This window comes from Thermothelomyces heterothallicus, assembly GCF_042370625.1.
Source record: "Thermothelomyces heterothallicus CBS 202.75 unplaced genomic scaffold P884_scaffold_3, whole genome shotgun sequence".
Classification (NCBI taxonomy): Eukaryota; Fungi; Ascomycota; class Sordariomycetes; order Sordariales; family Chaetomiaceae; genus Thermothelomyces; species Thermothelomyces heterothallicus.
The window spans coordinates 1606453-1631352 of record NW_027192564.1 but is presented as its reverse complement, the minus strand read 5'-3'; the positions used below and the strand labels follow the sequence as shown (position 1 = coordinate 1631352).

The following is a 24900-nucleotide window of genomic DNA, read 5'->3' as shown; positions in this document are numbered from 1 at the left end:
TGATCGACGAGCCTTCCGCCTCAGCATCCGTCAGCCTCCTACATCGACGCCTCCTCTCCCAATCCATGACGTCCTTGTTCCCAAGCACTGCCCGGCGTGTCGTAGGCAGATACCGGAAGTCCACCGGTTTTGGGAAGCATTATGGCAGCCTTGAACTTTGGAATCACTCGGTGCCCGTTTGCGACAACCACGCGACCAAGTTCCGAGAAGACCATGTCGCCCACCCTTAACTGCGGAAATATCGGCTCAAAGCGTACTTCGGCGGCAGATTACAGCGTATCGAGGGCGACGAAGGAAGAGGCGGCGAGTCGCAGCGCGATGAGGGTCGGGGTTTGAGGAAGGGTGTTCAAGGTCTGGCGGACTGACGATGCAAACGACCAGCGTTTTCCCCCTTTCCTCCCCCCCCCCTCCCCCCGGCGGGGAGTGCCATCGTGGAAGTCGAGGTGACCCCTCGGACCAGATGGTCCAATCTGTAATCCAGAGCCAACATTCACAATCCAGGGGTTCAAGCCTGGGCCGAACCATTTACCACCAACAAATTCCCACGCCTTCTCCCGGTGGGAGTCTCCAACATCATCCGAGTCACTTGGTCCACAACAGAGCACCAGGGCAAGCACGGTGGCGGCCACTTGCTTTAGGGGCGTTAAACTTACTCTTATGACAACTAAGGCAGCCACGTAAAGCTCCTATTCTCGTCTTGCGGGGCGGATGGCGCGCGATTATCGAAAGGGAGGGCGAGACGCGAGACGCTGTGGTCTAGGTAGACTGCCGAAGAAGACTGCCGAAAGCAACAACGCCAAGTGCGATACAACGACAGCAAAAGACACAGCAAAAAGATGCTTTTGAAATCGCAGCAGTACTGGGCGCAAGGAGAAAAGCAGACCGAGTATGCAAGGGTGGCGGGTGTGGAGGGGTAGAAAAGGAGAAGCAAAAAAAAAAAAAAAACAGAGACCGAAGGGGGCGCTGTGTGGAGTTGCGAAGCAGAGGGAGAGGTGGAAACTGGGAAGGCGCCGAGCGTCTTGGAGAGAATTTGCCTGGCGGGTGGATTGGTAAGGTGGGGAAGACCAGCCCAAAGCGGCCGACCAAGCGCAATCATCGCGTCAGTTCCCGGCCCGTGCCTGCGCTCATGGCGCTGCATGCAGCAAGCCTGCCATGCACCCAGTCGCCTCTTTCTCAGTGCGTACCCCCGGGCGGGCGACAAGATATTTCGCGGGAACGCTAGTCGTCCGCATTTTCTCTCCGTCCTCCGGCGACTCCGAACGAGGTCAAACCAAAACGTATTCTTTACCTCGCAGTAGACTCCGAGTTTCAAGCCGCACCAAGTATCGTGGCCCTTGCTACATTTTTTGTGCCGCGTATAAATATGGTTCGACCCTTCCATGCTTCCACACTCATCAAGCTGGGAATTCTGAGTTGTTGAGTTGTTGGAAGGAGGACCTGAGCTGCCCTTCCTGTTGATTGCCCACCCCGGCAGGAGTTGCGTTGCACAACACAGATAACTAGCGTCAAGGCAAGCGCATTTCTGTACAGAGTAAACCACCGCGCCCACTGCTCACTTCCGTCATTCATCTTTAATTTGAACCTCAATTGGAAAGCAGAGCAGCGATTCCTTTGAGTGCGCTGCTACAGTTGCTGGCGCTCGAATGCTTCACCCTGGAAACCCCCCTCCCCCCACCCTCGATTGCTGCAGCTTCGAACCACCTTCAATCTGATCTGACGGCAATCGGTGTTGCTTCCCGCCCGATGGGGTGTGTTCAGGATCCGCAGTGGAGCTTGGAGAACGAAAAAGAGAGCGCCGGGCGCTACAAAATTTTGAACAGGCCCCGCCAATCCGTGTGAGAGGTGTCGCTAAAACAGACACCCTACTCTTAGTGGCCAACTCAAAAGCTCAACGCTACAAGGGACGCCTAGTTTAAGGCCATCGACGGATTGTGTGTCTTCTTTAAGATAAAGTTTTTCTGAACGCCTGAGCCCTGGATACGGACACTGCTCCGTTTCAGAGAAACTATAATTGCCCGATACCAGCCCACGCATGCACCGGGCAGCAAAATAAAGGTATGATGACATGGATGCCTCTTCGGACTGGGCTGTGGTGGTTCTTGACAAAATCTTGCAACATACGGCTCCATCCCGGTTCTCCAAACTAGCACAGCAGCCACCGTGCCTTTCATCTGTTCCAGCTCTGGGGGATAACTAACAATGAACGCGGATATCATTGATGGGCAGCCAATGTCCCGAACAAAGATCGCCACAAGCAAGGGAAAAAACCCGTCCCCCCGTCCAGCCGACTTGGTTAGATAGCAAGTTGATGCCCTGAGAGTTCTGAGGCGGCTGCACAGTACAGAGTACATATGTAATGAATACTGCGTACATACGTAGGTACTTTCATCTCTTGTATAGACTGGATTAATAGCATAGTTGTAGTTACTCCGTACGATACTCGTAGCAAACTTCAGCCGGGTGTTTCACGCACACACTGTGTGGTCATTCCCCACTTCTTTTAGGGCTCGGGAGAATGGAGGCGGGAGGCGCACAGACTTCATCACCTAAACAAAGCTTTCGTGGAAACGAGCAATGGCCGCCGAGGAACAAGGCTCGGCGAAGTGGACGTCATGGCTCGGTGGAGCAAGTCCAGCCCGTTGAAGCGCGCGTCGGCAAACCTCGCGCATTCTCTTTTCCTTTGTTTGGCCCCCTCAGCTCACGTCGCACAGCATCAGTTCACGATAACAAAAGATGATTAGAACGAAGGTCCAGCTGCTCTATTCCCCAAGACGCTACTCTGCAGGCCCAATACGTAGGCTGTGGTAGGAATGTGTGTACGGATTGGATCAGTGTCCCGAGTCAACAGTGCTTTGTTTGGAACGTTCCGGGTGATCAGCGGCAGACCGAAGCCCGGCATCAATCGGAGCCTGGCACATGCAAGTTGAGTGTGCACCTCTCTCTGATGCCCTGCAGGGGCGCAAGCAGCGAAGCAACAGGCTGTCGCGCTGCGAGATCGCACCCTCAGCCCGCCACCGTAACTCGGAAGCGGCTGATGCGACGGCATCGCGCCCCGAGGTCCAGACCGAGGGCACTCAGCGGTTTCCCCTCCTTCCCCGACTGGCATCAAGTGGGGTAGGTACAGTACATTACTGTGTACGGACTGACGCAGGACAGTACGGAGTACGGATCCGTACTTGGCGCACGCTCTTCCTCTGTACCAGAGAACCTAACGCCCGAACTTGCGCGCTTGGCTCTGTCGCACGTGGTGGTGGGCATGCCGGGCGCCTGAATGCTTGGGTTGCAGATCACCGAGATCCCGTCACTGTTCAGCTGAAAGCCGCCCGCTAAGCGCTTGGATTTTTCTATCAAGACTAACGTTAATCCCAAAAATTATAATAAATCGTAAAAAGCCTATCGGTCACGGTATTGATTGATGGCGGGTATCAACCCGCACTGCACACAGCAATTTTGTTTCAAGCTCGCCTTGTCGGCTACATCATCAGAATTCCCTCAGTTGCCGTCATGAGTCAGTCAAATCAACAAATTGTGTGTCAAAAAATGACCCCAGTGGGGCGTGGCTCTATCAATGACAAGCTTGCAACGGCAAGAACTGGGAGTTACACACGGCAGCAAAACCTTCTGAACCCCTCTACAAGCATCCGCCGGTTATCAGTAGGGGAAAAGGAAAAAGGGTTGCGATAGGATGCGTGAAGGAAAATCACACACGCCTGTGAAGGTTTGTGCGCGATGTTTCGCCCGTGATGCTAGTACGCATTGTTGCTTCGCACACGCTTTCGACATAAAAGGGGAAAAAAATAAAATAAAATAAAATAAAAAATTGCGGCTCGGGCGATCATAATAGAGCCTACAGGTCGATGCAGGTTCTTTTTTTTTGTTTTTTTTTGTTTTTGTTTTTTTTGAAAGGAAGAAAGGGCGTCGGTGGCAAGCCGACTACACTATATATGTAAGAGATATTGTCCGGACTGGATCAAAAGCTAGAGATCTACGGAGTAATTACTCTGTGCAAGACGGTGAACTGGTCACTTTGTTAGCCAAGCTGCTTTTCCCTTTGCTGGGGTTTCCGGATCTTTTTGTGGAACATTGGATGTGCTGCCTTAGCTGCAACGGCCTTGTTCTATCTAGGTACCTACCTAAGGTAGCTGGGCTGTCTGTATGTCTGTCCGTACGGAGTAGGAAAGTGCGGTTTACACGGCAGCAATTGCGCTGCAATTACCCGCCTTCAGTTTCTTCCCATTCAAACGAAGGGCCACGAGACCTGGACCGCTCGCCTGCATAGGGGACAACGAAAATCCACGGGGCTTGACCCTGACAGCCTCGAGTTTCGGTACCTGAGCGGCATCGCCGCTCCTAAACCAGTGTCGTCACGTTTTTGTCAAGCTTTACATTAAAATTAAACCCTTACTGCTGGGACGTGGAACCTCTCCCACTGCCATAAGCATCAAAGCCTGCACTACATCATGGCCCAGTCACGAGAGTCGCGTCCATGGGCTTGGTGACGTCTCCCTCCTTCTCTTGAATCGCCGCAGCGCGCATGTGGCTAATTATCTCGAACCCGTGCGTCTGATGTGGGTGGTGACCAACAGCCATTCAATTTGAACTTCTTGTAGCCTTCGCAGATGGTTCGTTGCGCTCCGGTGTAGACTCGGTCAGATAGCGACTGGCAAACACTGTCGCACCCGGTTGAGTCTCCTCTGGCATGATTCAGTCAAGCCAGGAAAGAAGAGAAGGGTGGCACAACAGTGCCGATCCTGACTCAAAAATCCCCTAGCTCGTCAATATAGCAACGCCAGAACTCAGAATCAGCCAAACACCTCACCACCAAGTACCATCAAAAGTTAGGTGCTCGCGATGTGAGCCCACGGATTGCGGCGGTACCTGGATGTCAAGTAGGTAGGTGGGTGATCAAGCTACACAGTACTTACCGGATCCATGCTTGTCCTCAGCCACTGCCCCCTCAAGCTTTGAAGATGAATCTTTGCCACCCGAGAGATCGGGTGGTCACGAACAACCCCCACAGCAATGTGCTTGGATAAGCTGGTAATTCGGGTGTGACGAGTCAGGAGGGATTCAAGGCAGGAATTCCATATCTCATATTGATCGAGTGCGCCAGTCATGGGCCATTTTCAGGTGATAGAAAAAATCGTCAGGTCGAAACCGTGAGTACTGAGTTTGATGGGCAAGTCCAAATTGCCGAGGAGCAGTTCATATCGACCTATCTCTCGAACATTTCTCCAGAAAGTGCAGGGAAGCCAAACGCGCAGATTGAACAAGTAGAAACTGCACAAGGACACACACCACCACTTCGAAACAACAACTGGCGGATGAAAACGTCAAACATAGACAGTGTTTTTGATGTTCAAGCACTATAGAAAGACAGTTACTTAAGCAGATCGAGACATTCCTTCCAAGCCTTCTGCACCTCGAGCGATCTCTCGGTGGCCACAGCGTTGTCAACAAGGCTCCTCACTTCGGACTTCCAATCTGCGTCGGCCGAGAGCCCCGCCTGTACTTCCCCCAACCGTATTGTCGCGTTTACTGCCTTGGCCTTTGCCAGACGCTGGCCTTCAGTGCCAGCATCGTCTGTAGCGAGATCTAGCGTGTTCAGGAACCACTTGACAACATCCCGTCCCTGGCGCTCCTTATCGAAATCGCCCTCAGCAACGGCCGCTCCGCTCGCTGCCTCCTCCAGAACCTCTCGAACGCAGTCATACCAAAACATCCGCCTAATGGTTGCAAGCTCCGGCCTTGCGATACACGGCGACCGGATGTTAGGCGTCTTGCCTCCTTTGCCAGCAGCACTCTCGAGGGCGGTGATAGCGTCCTGGAGGACCGCTATGGGATCCTTCTTCATCCGCATCCGGTTGTACCCCCTCACGATTGCCTCGACGGCCGCCCAGGCCGTCCGGCTCTTGAGATTCAGGTCTCCTCTCGGCCGCTTGGACTCCTCGGGCGGGTCGACGTCCATGGCATCGCCACCCCCCTGTTCTCCCCCCTCGACCACCAGCGCCGCCAAGTACTCCCCCACGACGTCCGCGATCTCCCCGACCATCTCGAGGTCTTCCAGGGCCGCGGCGACCTTCCACAAACACGCAAACGCGTGTGGTCGGTAGGCATCATTGTTCCGCTTCGCCTCCCGCACCGCGATCTTGTGCAGCTGCCTTGCCAGCGCCACCGCCTCCTCGCTACCGCCGCCCTCCCACAGCACCTTGCTCGCCCTGACGAATCCGGGGAACGGCTCCAGCAGCGCTTCCTTGCCATCAAACGTGCGGAGCGCCAGCGCCCGGTCGTACACGGGCCACACCTCCCGCAGCGCCTCGGCGTTGGCCCTCCCGGACGCCTCCCCGGCGGCGACGACGGCACCGACCGCCGCGGCGACAGCCAGGGCGCCAGCGTGCCGTAGTGCCCACTGCGCCGTGTCCAGGCACGCCGCGGCCAGCGCCGCAATCTCGCGCAGGTAGCGCACAACGGTAAGACTGGTGCTGCCCGCATGGGCGTCCCAGGCTTCGCGGGCGGCCCGGCGCACATACTCGTCCGTGTCGTGGCGGGCCAGGAACGCGAACGGCAGGAGCTGCGTCTCGAGGGCGGCGAAGTGGTCCGGGGAGATCTTGGCCAGCGCCAGGACGGCGTCGGCCACCTTCTGCCGCCGCGTCTCGTCCTCGGCTGCGAGGTAGAGCGACACGAGGCGGTCGGCAAAACGCGTCTTGGTGTCGGGAGACGGCACGACCCGTACCAAGTAGGCGGCCGCTCGCCCGTAGTTCTGGCTCACTTCGTCGTTACGATCGAGTGCCTGTTTTTCGAGGAGGCTGAGAAAGGCCGGCGAGTAAGGGGCGAAGGAGAGCGCGTGGCGGGTCGCGAGGGTGGAAAGGACTCGGGCGCAGCCGATCTTGGTGGGCATGCCGAGGGCGGTCTTGACCGCCTCTTGGAGCTTCGGAGCGAGCTCCTTCATCACGTCCGCGTCGACACTGCGGAGGCAATTGTCGATAGCTTCGGCCACGGGGCTCTGCGAGACGGCCGCGCTGCGGAGCTTGTCGATCTTCTCGCGGTTCTCCTCGCCGGCGCGCTGGTAGTGGTAGTTGATAGCTTCGGGCTCTATCGTGCTCAGGAGGCCGAGCAGGTGCGGAATCATCGTTGGTATGTAGGGCCTTAGGGCGTCACCACCGCTCTTGGCGATCTTCATGACCGTGATCGTCGAGAACAGCTTCACGTCTTCGACACTGCTTTCAATGCCCTTTTCGGACAGCAAGAAGGGGAGAGCCTCGTTTATCATGGCCTTTGCTGTTGATGTAGAACCAGATTCCTCGAGTTGCCGCACTAGAGTCGTCGAGAGAGAGATACAAAGGTGCAACGCCGCGTTCCGGACAGTCGCCTTGACGTCGTCCAACACCTTGAGTGCCGATGCCCATATGTCTGTGTAATATTTTTCGTATCTGGGAAACGGCTGTCCAGAGACCAGGTCGGAGATGGCAGCGCAGCTGGCCTCGCGGACTCGCCACTCTTTTCCAAAGATACTCTTCAGGAGGTCCTGCATGATGGCGTCGAAGTGCGTCTCCAATACGGTCTTTGGATCTTTGACCAACGCTTTCCAGATATCGTTCATGGATCGCTGGACATTCTGGTTCGGGTCGAAGCGGTACCGGTAAAGCTTGGGGTAGAGTTTGGGATCGATCTCCGAGTCGGAGAGGATGTTGCTGAGACCGAAGCGCCCGAACGCCGACCGGGTCGACCACGTGGCTGCATTGGTTGCGAGTGACATGAATTTATAGACCAAGCTCGGATCGCCGACTTCGTTCGCAAGACTTACGATGTCCTTGTATGAGGTGATGGACTTGCCCTCACCGGTCGGGAGAGTGCCGGCCTCGAACAGTTGGGTTTCCTGGTCGACTTTGAGCTGCGGCCCTGCGCCGGTGAACGCTGCCACGAGATCGCGGACGAGTTCTCCTTTTAGGCCTGAGTCGCCCTTTTCGTACACGAGTGCAAGACCTCGGGAGGCCGTCTCCTGGACGAGCTCATCCCGCGCACTGAGCACACGCGTAAAGGCCGCTTGGCACTCCCGGAGTCGTGACTGAACCTCCTCCAAATGGGAGCAATGTTGGATGAGGCAAAACAGCCAGATACAAGACGCCTTTAGCAAGGACGGCTTCGTAGTTTTGCAGTCAGCCAGGAGCTTGTCCAAGACCAAAGTGAGGCGTGCCCCGCGCTTGGGCACCTGAAAGCCTGCTCCCTCTCCCTGAACATCGAGGGTGAGCCGGACAATTTCCGCATCCCAGCAAGCGACTGCTGCTGCGAGAGCCTCGCCAACCGCGAAGTGCACTTCGACCTGCCTAAGCTCGTACAGGGAGTAGAGGGACTCGAGTATCGAACTCAGCATATCATTGGTGGTGCTCCCACCCGTTGCTCCTGTTTCTGGAAGTGCTATAGCAAGTCTTCCAAGAGCGGTTATGGCCTTCTCGTTGCCCTTCTTTGCATGCATGACTAGTGGGTCGATGAAATCCTTTGTCAATGTTATCGAGAGGTCCCGGGGTCCCTCTGCACTCTGGCTGCCGCCAGGGGCAGCAAGGATGGCTGCAGTCCAGAGCTGAGTGTACGCTTCGAATAATGCCTCCTGAGTTGCTGTTGGTTTGGATGAAACAGACGTAAGAGATGGGAATATCTGGCCGTGACTAGCAACTCCCTCAGCAGGACCGTCCTTCCCAGCAGCAGAATAGTATGCGCGCCGCGAGACGAGGTGTCCAAGAGCAAGAAAAGCACCCTCGACGGCGTTCAGCTCCGCTCCAACAGCCGTGGCGAGCCCCTTTGCGATGGCCATCAAGGCTTCCATGAAATTGTCGACAGAGTGTTGAGAGTTGCTGGGATGAGCAGCAAGTATCCCAAATGCCCGCGAACCGAGGAGCCGAAGCTCCTTCTTGTTCGATTTGATCAAGGGTAGCAGCTCGTTGGACCGGAAAGCCAGTGGTTCCAAAACGGCCCTAGGGGATAAAGATGCAATATCCACAAAAGACCGAGCACATGACTCAGCGATCCTTGTATCCTCCATGATCATCCCATCAAATGCAGCCCGTAGAAGTTGGAAAAGAGAATGCTCTTGGCGGGTAAATGCGGAAAGGTATTCCCGTACGGTTAGCCGGGTAGAAAGGTCAGAGTGCAGGAGAGCCCCGAGCCGCCGTTCCCAACCCGGCTCGATCCGAAATTTTCCAAGCGCTGTTAGGAACATAATCTGCTTGCAATAATTGACAGCGACGGGAAACGCCGGGAGCGATTGGGAGGAGAAGTTTACGAACGGGCCCTTGTCGTCCACGTCCACGCCCCGGTCGCGGCCAGCAAATATGGAAGCAGCATTGAGGGGGGCGATGGGCTCCCTGAAAAACACTTGAACCATTTCCTTCCAGTCCGGCAGAACCCCTGTCCTGTCGTCGTTGGCGTAGTATGTCCAGGGATCCAGCCCTTTCTGACCTTCCTCGACCACATCGCTACGCTCGTCCGGGCGGCCGGCGATAGCGAGGATGTCGATCCAGCGTGCCAAAACGTCGGAGAATGGAAGACAATGATTCGCCCACTTTGTGACGGCGTGCCGAGCACTCCGGACGACGTCACCATCATCGTCCTTAAGCGTCATGTAGGTCAAAAGGATAGATTGCAGCTGGGTGTTGAGGGAGAAACTGTGTGGGGGCTTGAACAGGCTTGTAAGGCTCGAGAGCGCGCCGTCGATGTTGACAACAACGTCAGAGGTCGGGTCCTCGGAAAGAGAGCGGAAGAGCCATCCGGCCAAGGAGAGTCGCTCACTATCCGACATGGACGCTCCCTTGGCAAGGATCCCGATGGTCTCATACGCCCTGGAGCGCAGGGTGCTCTCGTCTAGGGCTTGGGTTGCAGGCTTCGGCCAGCCTTGGTCCCTGATAAAGTCCCTGAGCAAATTCACCAGTGGCGGGCCGATCTTGTTGTAATCGGTCTTTCCAGACCCGATTCGAGCAACCCAGTTGATGAACTCGAACAGTGCCCGGTGGAGCTTGTTGCGCTCGAGGCCAGAGGTCTTGACAACCTGCTGGCCATCGACCTGCATGGCGTCGCTAGACTCGGCCGGCACGTCGACGTTTTGGCGGAAGGCCGCAAGAATCTCATCCGTGAAGGTCGTAGCAATCTCTGACTTGCTCAAGATTCCGAGTATACGAATTCGATATGGCGCCGGCAGCGCTGAGTGTGCCCTGTAGAGCTTCTGAACCAGGGCTTTATCTTCGAGGGAGACGGAACTCCTCTTCAGCAAGTCGTCACCAACGCTTGAGATGCGGTAATCTGAGCTAGATGCCGCGTATATGGCCGGAATAAACCGCTCCTCGTCGGTAAAGGCGCCGCTAGCCAACAGATTCGCGACTTGTATTCGGGTTTCTGCCAGGTTCAGTCCCCCGGCCGCGGGGTCCCAGACCGCCGGTTTGTCGAGGGTGAGGAAACTGATATCTGACTCTGACAAGCCCGGAGATGGAGCTTGCCCTGACACATTGGCCTTCAAAAGCAACAGCTTTCCGAACCAGTCGGCGACAAATCTGGCGTCCTCGGGGTCTGCCAGCCCCATGGCTTCCCGGAACTCAACATCTTCCTTGCTCCCACGTGATGGTATTTTCACCGCAGCAAGCATGCGCAGGACAACGTTGAACAGTTGACTGGTGGAGGCCGTTGAGCCCTTGCTGATGCCGCGGAGCGATTTGGGGAGGAGAGCTCGATGCTCGTCGGCGCTCAGCTTCCCCACGCTGTGTTGTATGTAAATCAGGTCAAAGTGCCTGATAAGCGGCTGCTCCGCAGCTTTGAACTGGTCAAGCAGGGCAGCGACAGGGAGGACAATCCTGAACGGCAGGTTAGTCGTTCAGTCCTCCATATGTCTTCCCAAGCGAGGCAGAAGGCGTACCCCGGAGACTTGACCAGCTTGTTAATGGTCTGGCATGTAGATATCACCTGTAGAAGAAAGAAAGGATCAGTGTCTATGCTCGCGCTTCAAGAAAAAGGGACAGGTGTTGCCAACCTTGTTCCGAACCGAGACATGCTCACTGCCCGCCTTCAATAACAGGGGAGCGAGGTAGACCTTCAGGAGGGCCTGGAGCTTCGCCTCGTCCGAAGATGCGGAGAGAATACGCCATTCGGCTTTCTCTATGAGATCGAGCTCTCGTTGAGCATCAACTGGTGCGGCCATCGCGTGGGGTATTGGCGGCTGACGATGAGTTCAAAGTCTCCCGTGATTGCTCGTTAAGAGCTCTGCAGCGCGGGGCTCGGGTCTGCACAATTGGCCCGGCAAGGTATCCGAAATGAACCACGGAATGGCGCTGGCAGACGCGCTTTCAGATTTTGAATCGAGTGATTAGCATCTGGAATTATCGCCGTTGCAAGCAAAGAACCGTGGCAAGCAAAGAACCGTGGCGGAAGATTGGATCATTTATGGTGTATAAACGTGTTGAGGAGTTTGTGGCATGAGGTTAGTGAAGTGGATGTTCCGGGGTGCATATCACGGCGCTGCATCAGTAGCGCTTCCCTGGCAGGCTGCCAGAACGAGACGCAATGCAACACGCAACACTATGTAAAGGGCCTGGGCTACCCGCAGCTGCCCGGGTGACTAAGCACGAGGCTTGGAGCTTTCTGTCCAAGGTACCTTAAAGAGTAGTGCCTGAGGAACTGACCTCAAACCTGGCAATGTTGTTGAACCTGATTCCCGAGGGGCCCGATCGACAACCGACCCTAACCCTGTTCCGAGGGGCAGACCCCACGTCGGGAGTTTGAATGATCCCGCTTTAGGTCGTCCTTGCGTCACTGGCAGCAGCCTTCTGCTAGAGCTCCAACATTCCAGAGAAATCTGTGCCTTCCACGACTGTTTTCGCACCACAAACAACGACAAAGAGGCAACTTTGATTACTACGCGCCGAGCGGCTCCCAAAAATATCCCTCGTACAAACTACGCGCTCAGATTTCCTTTTATCTCGGCAGAACTCGTGCCTTGCCCATTTCCTCTTTCCCCCACCGCAGAGCGCGGGGCAGTTTATGGGCCCCCCCCGCTCACGGCACTTTCGAGCCTTGAAGATCATCAGCCGTCGTCGCGCCTAACTGCCGACCGAGCAAGCGACCGTCCAGCTGCCAACCACAAAAAGTTACCGCACAGCACGAGCGAGTGATAGCAAATTCCTCGCATCTACCTCCGCTGTCCGCACTCTCTAACCTTTCCCGCTGGTACTGATCGGAACAACACTTCACTGTGGATATGGCGACCGAAGAAGATATCAATGCTTTCGTGGGTATTACGGGTGCCAACCGCACGGCTGCTGAGCGCATGTTGGAGTTGTGCAGCTCAGACCTTGAGCAGGCGGTTCAACTTTGGTTCGCCGACGAAGATCTGCAACAATCACTGAGCAATGCCGGCCCTTCGACAACCACAACTGCCAGCAGGTCCAGTAGGCCTAGTCGCCCACAGATCGGCCGCGAGGATGCCCAGGGCGTTATTCATATAGATTCAGATGACGACACGCCCATGGTTGAGGATGAGGCTGACGATGGCGACGAAGCTGCCGGTGTAGCCCGGCGCGCCCAGGAGGAGGAAGATGCAGCGATGGCACAGAGGCTTCAGGAAGAGTTGTACTCCGGCCAGAACGCAGGCGAAGTCGGCGTGCGAGCCCCCATTGCCCGAACCACTGAGACCTTGGTTGCCCCGGCCTATGGCGATGAAGACGATGGCGGGCACGCTGCTATTCTCGAGCAGATCCGAAGGAGGCAACAATCTCGAGGTGGGTGACTCCTGGGTCTTCCCGGCTCGACTTTTGCTAACGGAAGTTTTATAGCCCGGCCTAACAACCCATTTGCCCAGTCCGTTTGGGAGGACAGCTCCCGAACATCGCGTCCTGCATCGCTGGGTGGATCTGAAACCAGCCGAGCATCCCGTCTGGCAGAACTCTTCCGGCCGCCATACGATCTAATATCACACCTCAGCTGGGACGATGCTCGCGATGAGGGCAAAGACAGCAAGAAATGGATTCTGGTAAACCTTCAGGACATGTCTGACTTCAACTGTCAAGCTCTGAACCGCGATATCTGGAAGGATGAGGCCATCAGGTCTCTCGTGAAGGAAAACTTCATTTTCCTCCAGTACGACAAGAACGACTACGCGGCTGAGCAGTACATCACGTTCTACCTCCCCAACGAAGCTCACCAAAACCCAAACAACTACCCACACGTCGCCATCATTGACCCGCGGACCGGCGAGCAGGTCAAGGTGTTCAGTGGCACCCCTTTCCCAAATGCGCTTGAATTCCACGCTCAGCTTGTCGAGTTCCTCGACCGCTATAGCCTTTCGGCAAACAGCAAGAATCCCGTCCCCAAGGTCAAGCGGCCCGAGCGCGCGATAGATGTGGACCGGATGACGGAGGAGGAGATGCTCGAGATGGCTTTGCAGAACAGTTTGGACGCGAACAGCGGCCCCAAGAAACCAAACATACACGACCCCGACGAACTTACCAAAGTGAAGGAAGAAAAGGGCAAGGAGCAGGCGGGGCCGGCGGGGTCGACATCTGCCGAGCCGGAAGCTTCTTCGGCGCAAGAATCGGCGTTCGCCAGGATACCGTCCGATCGGCCCCACGTCGAGCCGCCAGCCGATCCCAAGACGACGACGAGGTTGCAGGTCAGATATCCACCAGGGCGCATCATTCGCCGTTTCCGGCTCGACGAACCCGTCTCTCGCATCTACGAGTGGCTCAAGGCGGAGCCGCTGCCGGGCAAGGAGGGCGTGGAGTTTGAGCTCAAGTCGATGCCGCCACAAGGCGCCAATCTGATTGACCATCTCGACGAGACAATTGAGGAGGCTGGTTTGGCCAATGCCGTGGTCATGCTCGAATTTATTGAGGACTAATGTCGGCGGAGTCGACTATCACCTGTCCTATTTCTTCAATCAATCTCCGCTTCCAGTGGGATAGATATCATTTTCGGATGGCTAGTCACTCAACACGATGGACCGATTCACTAGAAGGGCGGGAGATGATCTGAACATGGGAGATAGACGGCCTTTTCTCTGTCTCTTTCTTTCTTTTTCTTCCTTCTTATCTTCTCTTTCTTCTCACACGGTGCGAGGGGTTCAGTATATCCTCGTTTCCGACTCCTCTTTGCCTGGGAGGATATTTTCCTAGTCTGGGTGAAACTGGCGTGATAGTAGCGATACGGTCCCCGTCAATGCATGGGACACTCGGCACAGGGCGTACTTTGCGTTTTTTTGTTGGTAGAATGAGAACATAGATTTCATATGGGAAATGTTGGTTCTCGCCTCACGTTGAGTCTTTTGGAGATTCTACGCAAGGTCGAAAAAGGCAGCAGGAGCCGGAGAGCGGATATCTTGAGCCTGAGGGTGGGATTCGATCAAACTCATCTTTTGCGAAGGACCACGGATGCATTGGCCCGGGGGGGGGGGGGTGCGGCTGACGTCGCAGGCCTAGTCCGTTTTAACTATTGCTCGACGCTAGGATGGCCGCCGGAAACATTGGAACCCTTCCCTTCCTCGAAGAGACATTGGCAAGCGAAGGACTACCTTTAATTAGTCCTCGTCACACTCATGCCGGGGTCCCTACGGACTGACGCGTCTTGGCCTCCTCGCAATGAAATACACAGCAGTAATCCGTACCTGTTGTTGTATGGATTCTGTACGGACGTACGGAAATATGGTACGGTACGAATCGTTGCGCCGTGAGTTCCGTACCTTGCCTGACCCCTGGCAGGGTGGGGTGTAGGGCGGGAAGCGGGCGGGGTTCCCGGCCAGGTGGGCTGCAGTCAAGACAAGTAAACAATCCCTCTGGCATTGTGTTTCTTCGACCCCACATGGCCCGTCTCTCGGCGACAGCAGCCAAAACAATCCGGCAACAGTGCAACTGCAGACGATCCGGTATAACCGCAGGGAGGCTATCCCTTCTCGCCGGTGTAGGATTCTCAATAGACTTGTCATCTCGAAGATCCAAAGGAGCCTTCTCCCACTGATCTCGTTGGAGAACAACCAGGGCTTCGTCTTTTAGCTTAACCGGGCTCCTTGCACTGGTCGCCCGCTGCTGGGTCCCGTCCCAATACTCGATGATCCAAGCAGCAGTTGCAGGTCTCGAGCATTTACATTACACACACAACACATCCTCGCTTTGAACACCTCCCTCGCAATCCGCAATCTGGCAATTTTCTTGCTTGGAAAACTTCCGTAAGCCACTCGACCAAATACTTCCACTCCTTGGCTAAATCACCCGAGCCAGTATACCTATACCCCTTGATCGCAGCAACCAGGCAACCGACTGCGCCGATCGAGCAGTTTGGTTCGGACAATAACCCTTCTTCCACTCGTGCCACTTACAGCGACCGATCTTTCTCGAGATCTTGTCTCTACGAAAGCCGAGCTTCTCAGTCCTGCGATTGTTTCTCGATCTGCTTTCGTCGACTGTCGGCGGCTGTCAGAGATCGTCATTCCGACCAGGGGTGCCGGATGCAGCTGAGGCGCATGCCACAACACTCGACGGTATTTGTGTTTGGTCTCGAAAACAAGTCCACCTTAGGGCACGTCATCTTCCATCGGCGATAAATCGAGATGGCGGAGCGCGACAACCGAGATTACGACGGTGGTGAAGGGTCTCTGGACCCAGAGACGCTTTACACGAAGGAATACTGCATTGGTTGAGCCACTCCTGTGCGCGAGTATGGTTCTACAATAGCTGACATTGCCAACAGGCGGAGGGAGCTTCGGCAAGGTTTATAAAGGGTACCTACCTCAACACAACCACTCCTTCGTTGACGCATACGCCCATGTCGCTAACAAACGATGTCAGTGTCGACAAGCGCACCGGTCAGTCAGTGGCAATCAAGATCATCGATATCGAGAGCGCCGAAGATGAGGTTGAGGACATCATACAAGAGATTGCGATACTGTCCGAGCTACAGTCACCTTACGTCACCAAGTACTACGGCTCGTACGCCAAAGGTGCTGAGTTGTGGATTGTGATGGAATTTTGCGCCGGAGGCAGCTGCGCCGACCTCATGAAGCCGGGCCTTATCAGCGAGGACTACATTGCCATCATTATCCGCGAGCTGCTTCTTGGCCTCGACTACCTGCACTCCGACAAAAAGCTACACCGGGACATCAAGGGTAAGGGAACCCCCTACTGCTATCCTTTCTGTCCAGTGCGTTTCTGACCAGGTAGCTGCGAATATCCTTCTTGCTGCCAACGGCCAGGTCAAGCTGGCCGATTTCGGTGTATCCGGCCAGCTATCGGCGACCATGACCAAGAAGAACACCTTTGTCGGAACTCCGTTCTGGATGGCGCCCGAGGTCATCAAGCAGAGCGGCTACGACCACAAGGCCGACATTTGGTCCCTAGGAATCACCGCCCTAGAGCTTGCCAACGGCGAGCCTCCGTACGCTGACATCCACCCAATGAAGGTGCTTTTTCTCATTCCCAAGAACCCGCCACCGCGCTTAGAAGGCAATTTCACAAAGGCGTTCAAGGACTTTGTCGAGCTGTGTCTCCAGCGAGACCCTAAAGACCGGCCGTCAGCCAGAGAGATGCTCAAACACCCGTTTATCAAGAAAGCCAAGAAGACAAGCTGCCTGACGGAGTTGATTGAGCGGTATAGTCGATGGGCCGTGACCCACAAGCAGGAAGACGACGACTTTGACGGAAACGACGCCGACCAGGTCGAGAACCGAAGCCCCATCAACGAGGACATGTGGGACTTCGGAACCGTACGCCTCGTCAACGAGCGAGGCAACCTGGTACATAGGCCCGGCCTGCTCAACCCCATGGGGGATTCAGCGACCAATGCGAGGGCGTCAGCGGCATTCAATACCACTGACTACCGCGACGAGAGGAGGCGAGAAGGCAGCCCCAGCAAGTACGCTGCTGCCGACACGAGAGACACGCTCAAAGGAGCAACCGGGACAGGCACGTCCAGGCAGTCGTCCCCACAGAGAAAACCAGTGCCTACACCAGCGGCAGCGCCGTTGTCACCGAGCAAGGTTCCGCTACCACCCTCTCCTCAGAAGCCTCAATCCGGACCCGGACCCGAAACCCCGCGGGCGTCGCTCGTGTCAAAGCCCATGCCGCCAATTCCGTCTCCTAGCTCCCCCGAGGACTATGACCGCGTGCTGCAAGAACAGCTGCAGCGAGAGATGGGTGCCATGAATCTCGGCCCCGCCATCCAACCACAGAGCCCATCTGTCCGCTCCACGGCCTCGTCTACTAGGCCAGTGCCCATGAAAATCCCAGAGATACCGCCCTTCCGAGGAGTATCGCAACAACACCAGCCGCCCTCCAATCGGGACTCGGCTTACCCGCCGCCTCTCCAAGCGAGCAACGCCACGCAACCAGCTCCAGGCTCCCAGTTTAATCATCAAAGACCGCAGCCGCAGCCGCAGCAGCAGCACAGACCCTCCTACTCCAGCCAAAGCATCCAACCGCTAGTCTCCAAGGAGCTCCCCCGGCCGTTGCCAAACGCCGGGGTGGGCGCGGGAGAACGGATCCCTTCATCCTCCAACCCGGTCTCCTTCCCCACCCCGGCGCCTTCCAATCCCAACGGGGAGCTCGACGCCCTCAACGACGTCATCTTTCCGGCCCTTGAGGAAGCCCTCAAGCGGCGCCAGATCAACCTGCAGCAGACGTACCGCCCGGAGCAGGCGCCAGGCATGCCGCCGCCCCCGGTAACGCCCAAGCAGCAGCGCGCCGAGGCGGCTCACGAAAAGATTCGGAAGCTGGTGTACAGGCTGGCGCACGTGTGCAAGGAGATCGACCACTTCGACAAGGCGGAGCCGGTGCGGATGGGGAAGGACGTTGGCACCTTTCTGGAGGGACTGCTGGAGGAGATCCTTGTGAGGGTCGAGCCGCTGGATGAGGAGGACGGGGGTGCTTGAACGGAAAGGAGAAGAAAGGGAAAATAAGAAAGGAGGAGCTGTTTGGGATACGGTGGGGTCAGCCTCATTATCGCGCACTGGACATGACGAGACATATGACCGGTCTAGGCTCGGGTTTTGGGGGCAGTGGTAGAGGACCCCCGAGTTAGGGCGTGTTATGAACTCTAGGAGGAGGCGTTGGGGGACACCAGGGTGAGTGAGGCAGGGAGGACGTTGCGCTGTTTTGTGCTCGGGGGGGCTTCCCGTACTTCACTTGTCTGACTGAAAGTAGGGCGTCAGGGTGGCGTTAGGAAACTAACAGGTTATAGGGTTTGGTGTTATTCTTGCTCAATCAATGCTTGGGACCACGGTTCTCGTGCAGGACATATCCTCAATGCTCCATCCTGTGATTTGAACTCTGCCAAACGTTGTTGTTGAAAAGATGGTGATTGGCAACGGAAGGCTTACGGTGGGAAAAAGGAAAAGTATATCTCTGCCGCCTGCTCTGGCTCCATCCGGTCGACCATCATCAACAGAGTTGCCAGGGAGGCCAGGTAGGTCCGTGATAGGCGAGTTTGAAGCGGGTACTCGACCGTCTACTTGAGGTGTAGCGAACCAGACCAGACAAAGGCTAAGCTCACTCGGAGACAAACCCGCCGTCTGGGTAAGTATATACAGATACATACCTGGTATGTATGGACGTACACTCACTGTAAGACCCGCCCGTTCTCAGAGCTCGCCGCGTTTAGCGTGATAACGTTACTGACATGATCAGTAGGTGAGCAGTGGACCACGCAGGTTCTTCCTCTCCAACATGCTGGCAGTCTACTGGATATTGAGCTTCTGTGGGGTGGCGGGCGCTGTACATGTACGGAGTACGCCTCGCGAACTGTCCGCCCCTGCCAAGAGATGTCCCCCCCCCCCCCCCCCCCCCCCCCCCCCCCCCCCCCCGGGCGATTCACTAGCACTGCGCCCCACGAGGTGCAATCGCCGGGGGTTTTGCTGGCACACCCGATCACGGACACCCTTGGCAATCTGGCTCGAGGGGATGAACCAAACACGGTATATCCTTATAATGACGGTTGACTGGGAGCGCCTGGCACTTGAAGCCCGCCCAATTCTGCCCAGCGCCTTTTCAATTCTTCCCGGTAACCAGCCAACCCAAGCCCGAACACATAACAAGCCTGCCTGCCTGCCTGCTTGCCTGCCTGCCTGCTTGCCTGCCTGCCTGCTTGCCTGCCTGCCTGTTTCCTCACTCTCACGACGACACAAAAAGAGCTGACTGGGCCGGCAGACCGCTCCAAGCCAGAGCCGGCATCCTCGAGCACTGGGGCGGGGAGGACAGCCCCGCGCAGGAGTCTCTCGGCAAGCTGCAGGAGCTCCTCGGTCAGCCCGGTCGTGGTCGAGCCGGGATGGGCGCTCCTCGTTACGGAGCTGGACGCCTGCTATGGCGACAAGGCCGGCCTCATCGCCGCCGTCGCCGGGGGAGCGGACCGACGTGGTGCTCGGCAAGGTGGCCGCGCGGGTGCGCGTGTTTTCGTCGAGGTCGACGTCGTGGTCCGAGCAGCGCTGCGGGTTCGTGCTGCGCCGGCCGAAGAAGCAGGTGTCCCGGCCGGCCGAGCTACGTCGCGTCTTCCGCGGCCAGCTGCTGAGGTGCTTCGACGTCGGGGAGAATGCGCAGCGACTAGAGGACCGGGGAGCTGGCGGGCTGGGCTGGGCTGGGCTGGGCTGCAGATGACTGGTAGGGCGTGAAGGTCGACCCGGAGACGGGGAAGGCGGAAGTGCTGGAGAGCCCCCCCCCGAGTGCGAGAGCGCCGCGACCGAGGACCAGGCCCCGGTTCATGCCCGACGTGGCCTCCCTGCCGCGGCCCGACCTAGCTCTTCCTGCAGCCCCCGTGCCATCTCACCCTTGTCACTGGCCAGCAGAAGATCGAGCTGCAGTGCAGCCAGAGCCGTAGCTGGAATTTATCGCCGCCTATCTCAACCGCTGGTGTCGGGTGAATCATGCAGACACGAGAACTGTAAGGTGGCCATCTAACTGATCCCTCCCCTTGTTTTTGAGGGTCCATTTACATCGCAAGACCTGACCAACGATCGTGTAGCCTAGCCTCCTGCCGTCCAAGTGACGCTTCATCAGTCGGCCTCTGGCCTGGGCGAGATGTTTGACCGCCTGGCGCTGAGCACCGCGCAGACGAAATACACCGATCAGTTCGTCGCCACCGCTCCCTCCCATGATCGTGTCTCTGATCGAGAGAACCCTGGAATGCGAGCTGATCTCAACCCACGGCGGATGGATTTTCCGTCGAGATGCCGAGTTCAAGACGCTGTAGGACGAGTTGCGTTCGAAGCAACGTGAAGCTCTCTCAGCCGAGATTTCGGTCGTTGGTCGAGCCACTAGGGGGACAGGCCAGAAAAAGAAAGGGGGTTTCGTCGTGTGTCCTGGCTCATCAGCGACCTCAACTTCAAGAAGGCGACGCTTTGCTCATGGGTTCCTTATCCTAATTGTTGCTGACCGAGGTTATGTTCGGCCACAGAGGTCACCATTGGGGGGGATTGGTTGCAGAGGCAAGATGCCGTGGGAGGTGTCCATCAAGCCGTCTGTGGAACCTCCTAGCCAACAAATCAACTAGCCTGCCCGGCTAGCTCAATCGGTAGAGCGTGAGACTCTTAAGTCCTAGTTCATCTCAAGGTTGTGGGTTCGACCCCCACGTCGGGCTCAATTCCCGGCAGCGATTGCCTAAAGTTTTCCCCATTTTTTCCCCCTCCAATCTTTTTTTCGCTGCCCATTTTCCCGTGCATTCATCTTGCATGCAGCAAGCACCTCTAACGTTATAACGCCGTTTTCGTCAGAAATGCCTGGCCGGATACTGCATGCAGCTCATGAACTACACCGTGCACTCAGAGTGGTCAATTTGTTGGCTAGGCGTTCTCTGGTGCGCGCGTGTGTGTATGTACTCGGGCCCAGGGAGTTCAGGGGCGCTCAGTCCAACGCGTGCAAACTTTGGCTTCCCAGGCCGCCAGCGGCTCGCGACCAACCCACTCAAGCGGAACCTCTCTGCCTTGTGAAATCTCCCCGCCAGCCGTCCCGGTCTCTGTCGGGCCAGTTTGCAATCACATTCTCTGCCCGGGGTTGTGCTCATCGCTGAAGTTGGCAACGACAACGACTGGCAGCCTGCCATCGCCAGACAAACTCCTTCAGGGCCTGCCGCCACCCGCCGTCGTTCTTCCGCCCATAGTTGACCGGGTCACTCTGCTCTTGCCCATGTCGAATCGACGCTGCGGTCCATCTGGTCGGCAAACTCCTCACCAGCGAATATCATAGGGATGCCGACGCTGGTCAACAACAGCGCAAAAGCCAGCTGGGCTCGCTTCTCGACGTCTCTTATCCCGTTGCCGATAAGGAAGTTGTACAGCCTCGCCTTCGGGGGGCTTTCAATGTCGTGGGACGTGATGTAGTTCACCGCCTGAACGCCAGCGGTGAAGTGGGCGCCATTGAGGTCGTCCAGCCCCCAGTCCACCAACGCCAAAATCCGTCATCCACCGTGCTAAATGGCAGCGGTGGAAGGCCCACGAGGGAATGGACCGCAGAATGGACGTCCCCTGTCTCGCGATCGTATGAGTGGACTGAGTGAGCGGATATAACGACGCAACGAGTTGCCGCCGAAACCGTCCCGCAGCTGCCCGTTCCTATCCGACTGGTAGCTATCCGGGTTGTCTGGCTCAAGGTCCGGCTTGAGGTGGAAGTTGTCGAAATCAATGTAGCTGTAAGGATCATGGCCAAACGCCATCACCACATCGGCGAGGAACCGAATCCCCTGGGAATGGATCTTGTCAACGAGGCGGCCGAGGTCACAGGATGTACCGAGGTCATAGTCCGTAGCGAAGTAGTGAGCTGTCGCATAGCCCCCATTCATTCTTGACTTTTGCGTCCGCGGGCAGGAGCAGCTCGAGAGCGTTTATTCCTAACTCGGCGAGGACCGCTTCGTCACGGGCGGCTGAGGTGAAAGAGAAATGGCGACTCGGTACCATCCAAGTCGCAGGCCCAAAGCTTTCCGCCACGAAGTTTGACAACCGACGTCTGAGTGAGTGAGAGGGAACCGTCCAATCTCTTGGAAGACACCAGAATTCTTGCCCGTGGTCCCGATCACGAGAACCGGCGGTTGGGCTGTTGAGCTGTCCGACTGTGGGACCCGGAGAACGAATCTCGTGTGCTGTGCCGCTGGTTCAGGATGTCGACCGGATACATGCTAGCACTGTGGTTGTTGCCGTCCAATTGTCGATGTCCAATTTACGCGCTCTGGTGCTCGAGCAAAGGGGTGATGGGGTTCTCTCGGCCAAACTTGAGCGCAAAGAGGGAGAAGCGACGCTTTACCTGTGCGGTACAACACCAGCTCCCGCATGCATCAGCGATGCCGGCAAAGAGGGCAGACAAGAGTCTCAAAAACTGACTTGTCGTCGCCTCTATCTTCGCCCACACATCCAGCCTTTATTTAGCAAGGACGGGGATGCAACACCTACCCACGCGGCCATCGCATTGCCGTGCCAACTCGACTTCATTGGCCAGGGTCCCGTGCGAGGTCGCTCATGTTTGAATCCAGGGCAGCCAAGGTTGTTCCAGGGTTTCAGACACCGCTTGACGTCCACGATGCGCCGCCGTCGCCATCTGCTATCGCGCAAATCCAGTACAGCACACGGAGGAATGTCCACTTGGGAATATCCCAAGATGGCGACCGGGAGTAGTTTCCGGGTATTAATATGCAAGTGTTCGGCCCTTTGCGGTTGAAGTCGAACAAGAGGGAAAGAACGCCGGCCTCGGCAAGAAGCTCGCAAATCCGCCGCTTTCCGTGCCGCCGACAACGTTGCAGACGTCACAGGCTGCGGGAAGGTGCGCTAAGCCGTCTGAGGAATAGCGCAATCAGGCTTCTCGCTCGAGCGATCCACTTGTCCGGGAAGATGGAGACCGAAAAGAGCTTGAGCGACCAACAAGGAAGGCACTGCTGGCCTTTCATTGCCATTTGTTTTTGCGTTTTGCGGCATTTGCCTGTGAACCACCTTTTTTGGCCCAACCCTCATCGCGCCTTCACATCTCGACAATCTCGTGGAGTACCCTTAACTCACCTCCTCTCCGCTCAATTGCCCAAGATGCTATCGCGCAACTCTACCCGCGCTGCCCAGGTAGGTTGAGGACCCTTTCCCTTGCGCCTGCTGCCCGTGCTGCCGCCCAAACCACCAAAAAGATCCCCCACACGCCTTGCACATGTCGTCAGCGAGCGACTCCTGCTAACCCTTCCTCCCTTCACAGCGCCTGCTCCGGGCCGCCGGCCAGCCCCAGCAGCGCCTGAACGCTGCCCGCACCTTCGCCAGCGTCAGCGATGCCCCCTCCCAGACCGTCCAGTCCGACATCTTCAAGCCCACCAAGTACGGTGGCAAGTACACCGTCACCCTCATCCCCGGTGACGGTATTGGCGCCGAGGTTGCCGAGAGCGTAAAGACCGTCTTCAAGGCCGACAACGTGCCCATCACATGGGAGCAGATCGAGGTGTCGGGTCTGCAGGACGCAACGCCCGAGGGCCGCACCGAGGAGAAGTTCCAGGAGGCAGTCGCCTCCCTCCGGCGGAACAAGCTTGGCCTGAAGGGTATCCTGCACACCCCCATCGCGCGGTCCGGCCACCAGAGCTTCAACGTGGCCCTGCGCCAGGAGCTCGACATCTACGCCTCCGTCTCCCTGGTCAAGAACATCCCCGGCCTCAAGACGCGCCACGAGAACGTCGACCTCTGCATTATCCGTGAGAACACCGAGGGCGAGTACAGCGGTCTGGAGCACCAGAGCGTGCCCGGCGTCGTCGAGTCTCTCAAGATCATCACCCGTGCCAAGTCGGAGCGCATTGCCAAGTTTGCTTTCAGCTTCGCCCTTGCCAACAACCGCAAGAAGGTCACCTGCATTCACAAGGCCAACATCATGAAGCTGGCCGACGGCCTCTTCCGCGGCACCTTCCAGAGGCTCGCCAAGGACTACCCCCAGCTTGAGTGCAACGACATGATTGTCGACAACGCGTCGATGCAGTGCGTCAGCCGGCCCCAGCAGTTCGACGTCATGGTCATGCCCAACCTGTACGGTGGTATCCTGTCCAACATCGCCGCCGCGCTCGTCGGCGGTCCTGGCGTTGTTCCCGGCTGCAACATGGGCCGTGACGTCGCCGTCTTCGAGCCCGGCTGCCGTCACGTCGGTCTCGACATCAAGGGCAAGGACCAGGCCAACCCTACTGCTCTCCTCCTCAGCGGCACCATGTTGCTGCGCCACCTCGGCCTCGACGACCACGCCAACCGTATCTCCAACGCTGTCTACGACGTCATCGCCCAGGGGTAAGTTGGCGCCGCCCTCGTCGCTTCTCGGAGTGTACCATCTTCTAAAACATCTCACAGCAAGGTCCGCACGCCCGACATGGGCGGCCAGGCCACCAACAAGGAGTTCACCCGCGCAATTCTCGACTCGATGGAGAAGGCGCTCTAAACATCTGTGCCCATGAGCACATCTAACTAACACACAGAGCGAGTGGTTACGCCCGATCGCGACGTGTCCTTCTTCCCGACAGCCATTCCAACTCACTCATCAGATAGAACTACTTTGCCAACCAACGCCTCGGGCCATAGCACACAGGGAGAGGGAGGTAGATCAGGCAACAGGCACCAATAGACTTAAACTGAGACCGGGACAAAGAGGAAGAGGCCGATGAGAACAGGGGGAAGGCAAGCGAAGGAAACATGTACTGTAAATGTATATGAGAATGGCGGCTACGGGGAAGGGCAGTCATCTTTGTCGATTTGTTGCTGCGTTAACGATGTGAATGATATCTTTTGTTTCTTGCATCAACGGCGGTTTTTCTAAATTACTCTATTACGCCCGGCTCCGTCTCCCCATTGACTTGAATCATTTCCGGGCCTTCCGCACGAAGACTTTTTTTGGCTTGTGAGCCCCTTAAAAGCGGACCCTGTGGGTGTTTCTCGCCCCGGAGATCCTCTCCCGGCATTTG

General features: G+C 56.9%; 6 protein-coding genes and 1 non-coding gene across 7 annotated transcripts; 5 read left to right on the top strand and 2 right to left on the bottom strand.

The window, feature by feature from the left end:
• Positions 1 to 4815: 4815 nt before the first annotated feature.
• Positions 4816 to 11460, bottom strand: P884DRAFT_316353 (proteasome stabiliser-domain-containing protein; the record flags this gene model as incomplete). Its single annotated transcript, XM_069445284.1, has 5 exons — positions 11012 to 11460; positions 10898 to 10944; positions 5385 to 10835; positions 4926 to 5037; positions 4816 to 4878 (listed from the first exon to the last, which is right to left on the bottom strand). Exons 1-5 carry the CDS (start codon positions 11177 to 11179, stop codon positions 4816 to 4818), a joined length of 5841 nt encoding a protein of 1946 aa, XP_069300821.1. The 5' UTR covers positions 11180 to 11460.
• A 775-nt stretch (positions 11461 to 12235) lies between these two features.
• Positions 12236 to 13873, top strand: P884DRAFT_297305 (uncharacterized protein; the record flags this gene model as incomplete). Its single annotated transcript, XM_069444505.1, has 2 exons — positions 12236 to 12755; positions 12810 to 13873. The coding sequence occupies 2 exons, from the start codon at positions 12236 to 12238 to the stop codon at positions 13871 to 13873; spliced, it is 1584 nt and encodes a 527-aa protein (XP_069300820.1).
• Positions 13874 to 15574: 1701 nt separating this feature from the next.
• P884DRAFT_297304 (kinase-like domain-containing protein) lies at positions 15575 to 17890 on the top strand (the record flags this gene model as incomplete). The annotated part of the gene is made up of 4 exons (XM_069444504.1): positions 15575 to 15659; positions 15715 to 15745; positions 15813 to 16129; positions 16185 to 17890. 4 exons carry the CDS (start codon positions 15575 to 15577, stop codon positions 17888 to 17890), a joined length of 2139 nt encoding a protein of 712 aa, XP_069300819.1.
• Positions 17891 to 18683: 793 nt separating this feature from the next.
• On the top strand, positions 18684 to 20502 carry P884DRAFT_282919 (uncharacterized protein; the record flags this gene model as incomplete). The annotated part of the gene is made up of 8 exons (XM_069443622.1): positions 18684 to 18744; positions 19148 to 19226; positions 19261 to 19345; positions 19383 to 19532; positions 19615 to 19764; positions 19828 to 19890; positions 19977 to 20081; positions 20122 to 20502. 8 exons carry the CDS (start codon positions 18684 to 18686, stop codon positions 20197 to 20199), a joined length of 771 nt encoding a protein of 256 aa, XP_069300818.1. The 3' UTR covers positions 20200 to 20502.
• On the top strand, positions 20503 to 20586 carry P884DRAFT_t30. The gene has a single exon. It is a non-coding gene; the product is annotated as a tRNA-Lys (tRNA).
• A 253-nt stretch (positions 20587 to 20839) lies between these two features.
• On the bottom strand, positions 20840 to 22269 carry P884DRAFT_275309 (uncharacterized protein; the record flags this gene model as incomplete). Its single annotated transcript, XM_069442832.1, has 7 exons — positions 20840 to 20961; positions 21026 to 21145; positions 21177 to 21333; positions 21411 to 21414; positions 21521 to 21684; positions 21946 to 22088; positions 22242 to 22269. The coding sequence occupies 7 exons, from the start codon at positions 22267 to 22269 to the stop codon at positions 20840 to 20842; spliced, it is 738 nt and encodes a 245-aa protein (XP_069300817.1).
• A 742-nt stretch (positions 22270 to 23011) lies between these two features.
• P884DRAFT_297301 (uncharacterized protein) lies at positions 23012 to 24380 on the top strand (the record flags this gene model as incomplete). The annotated part of the gene is made up of 3 exons (XM_069444503.1): positions 23012 to 23044; positions 23172 to 24232; positions 24293 to 24380. 3 exons carry the CDS (start codon positions 23012 to 23014, stop codon positions 24378 to 24380), a joined length of 1182 nt encoding a protein of 393 aa, XP_069300816.1.
• Positions 24381 to 24900: the final 520 nt, after the last annotated feature.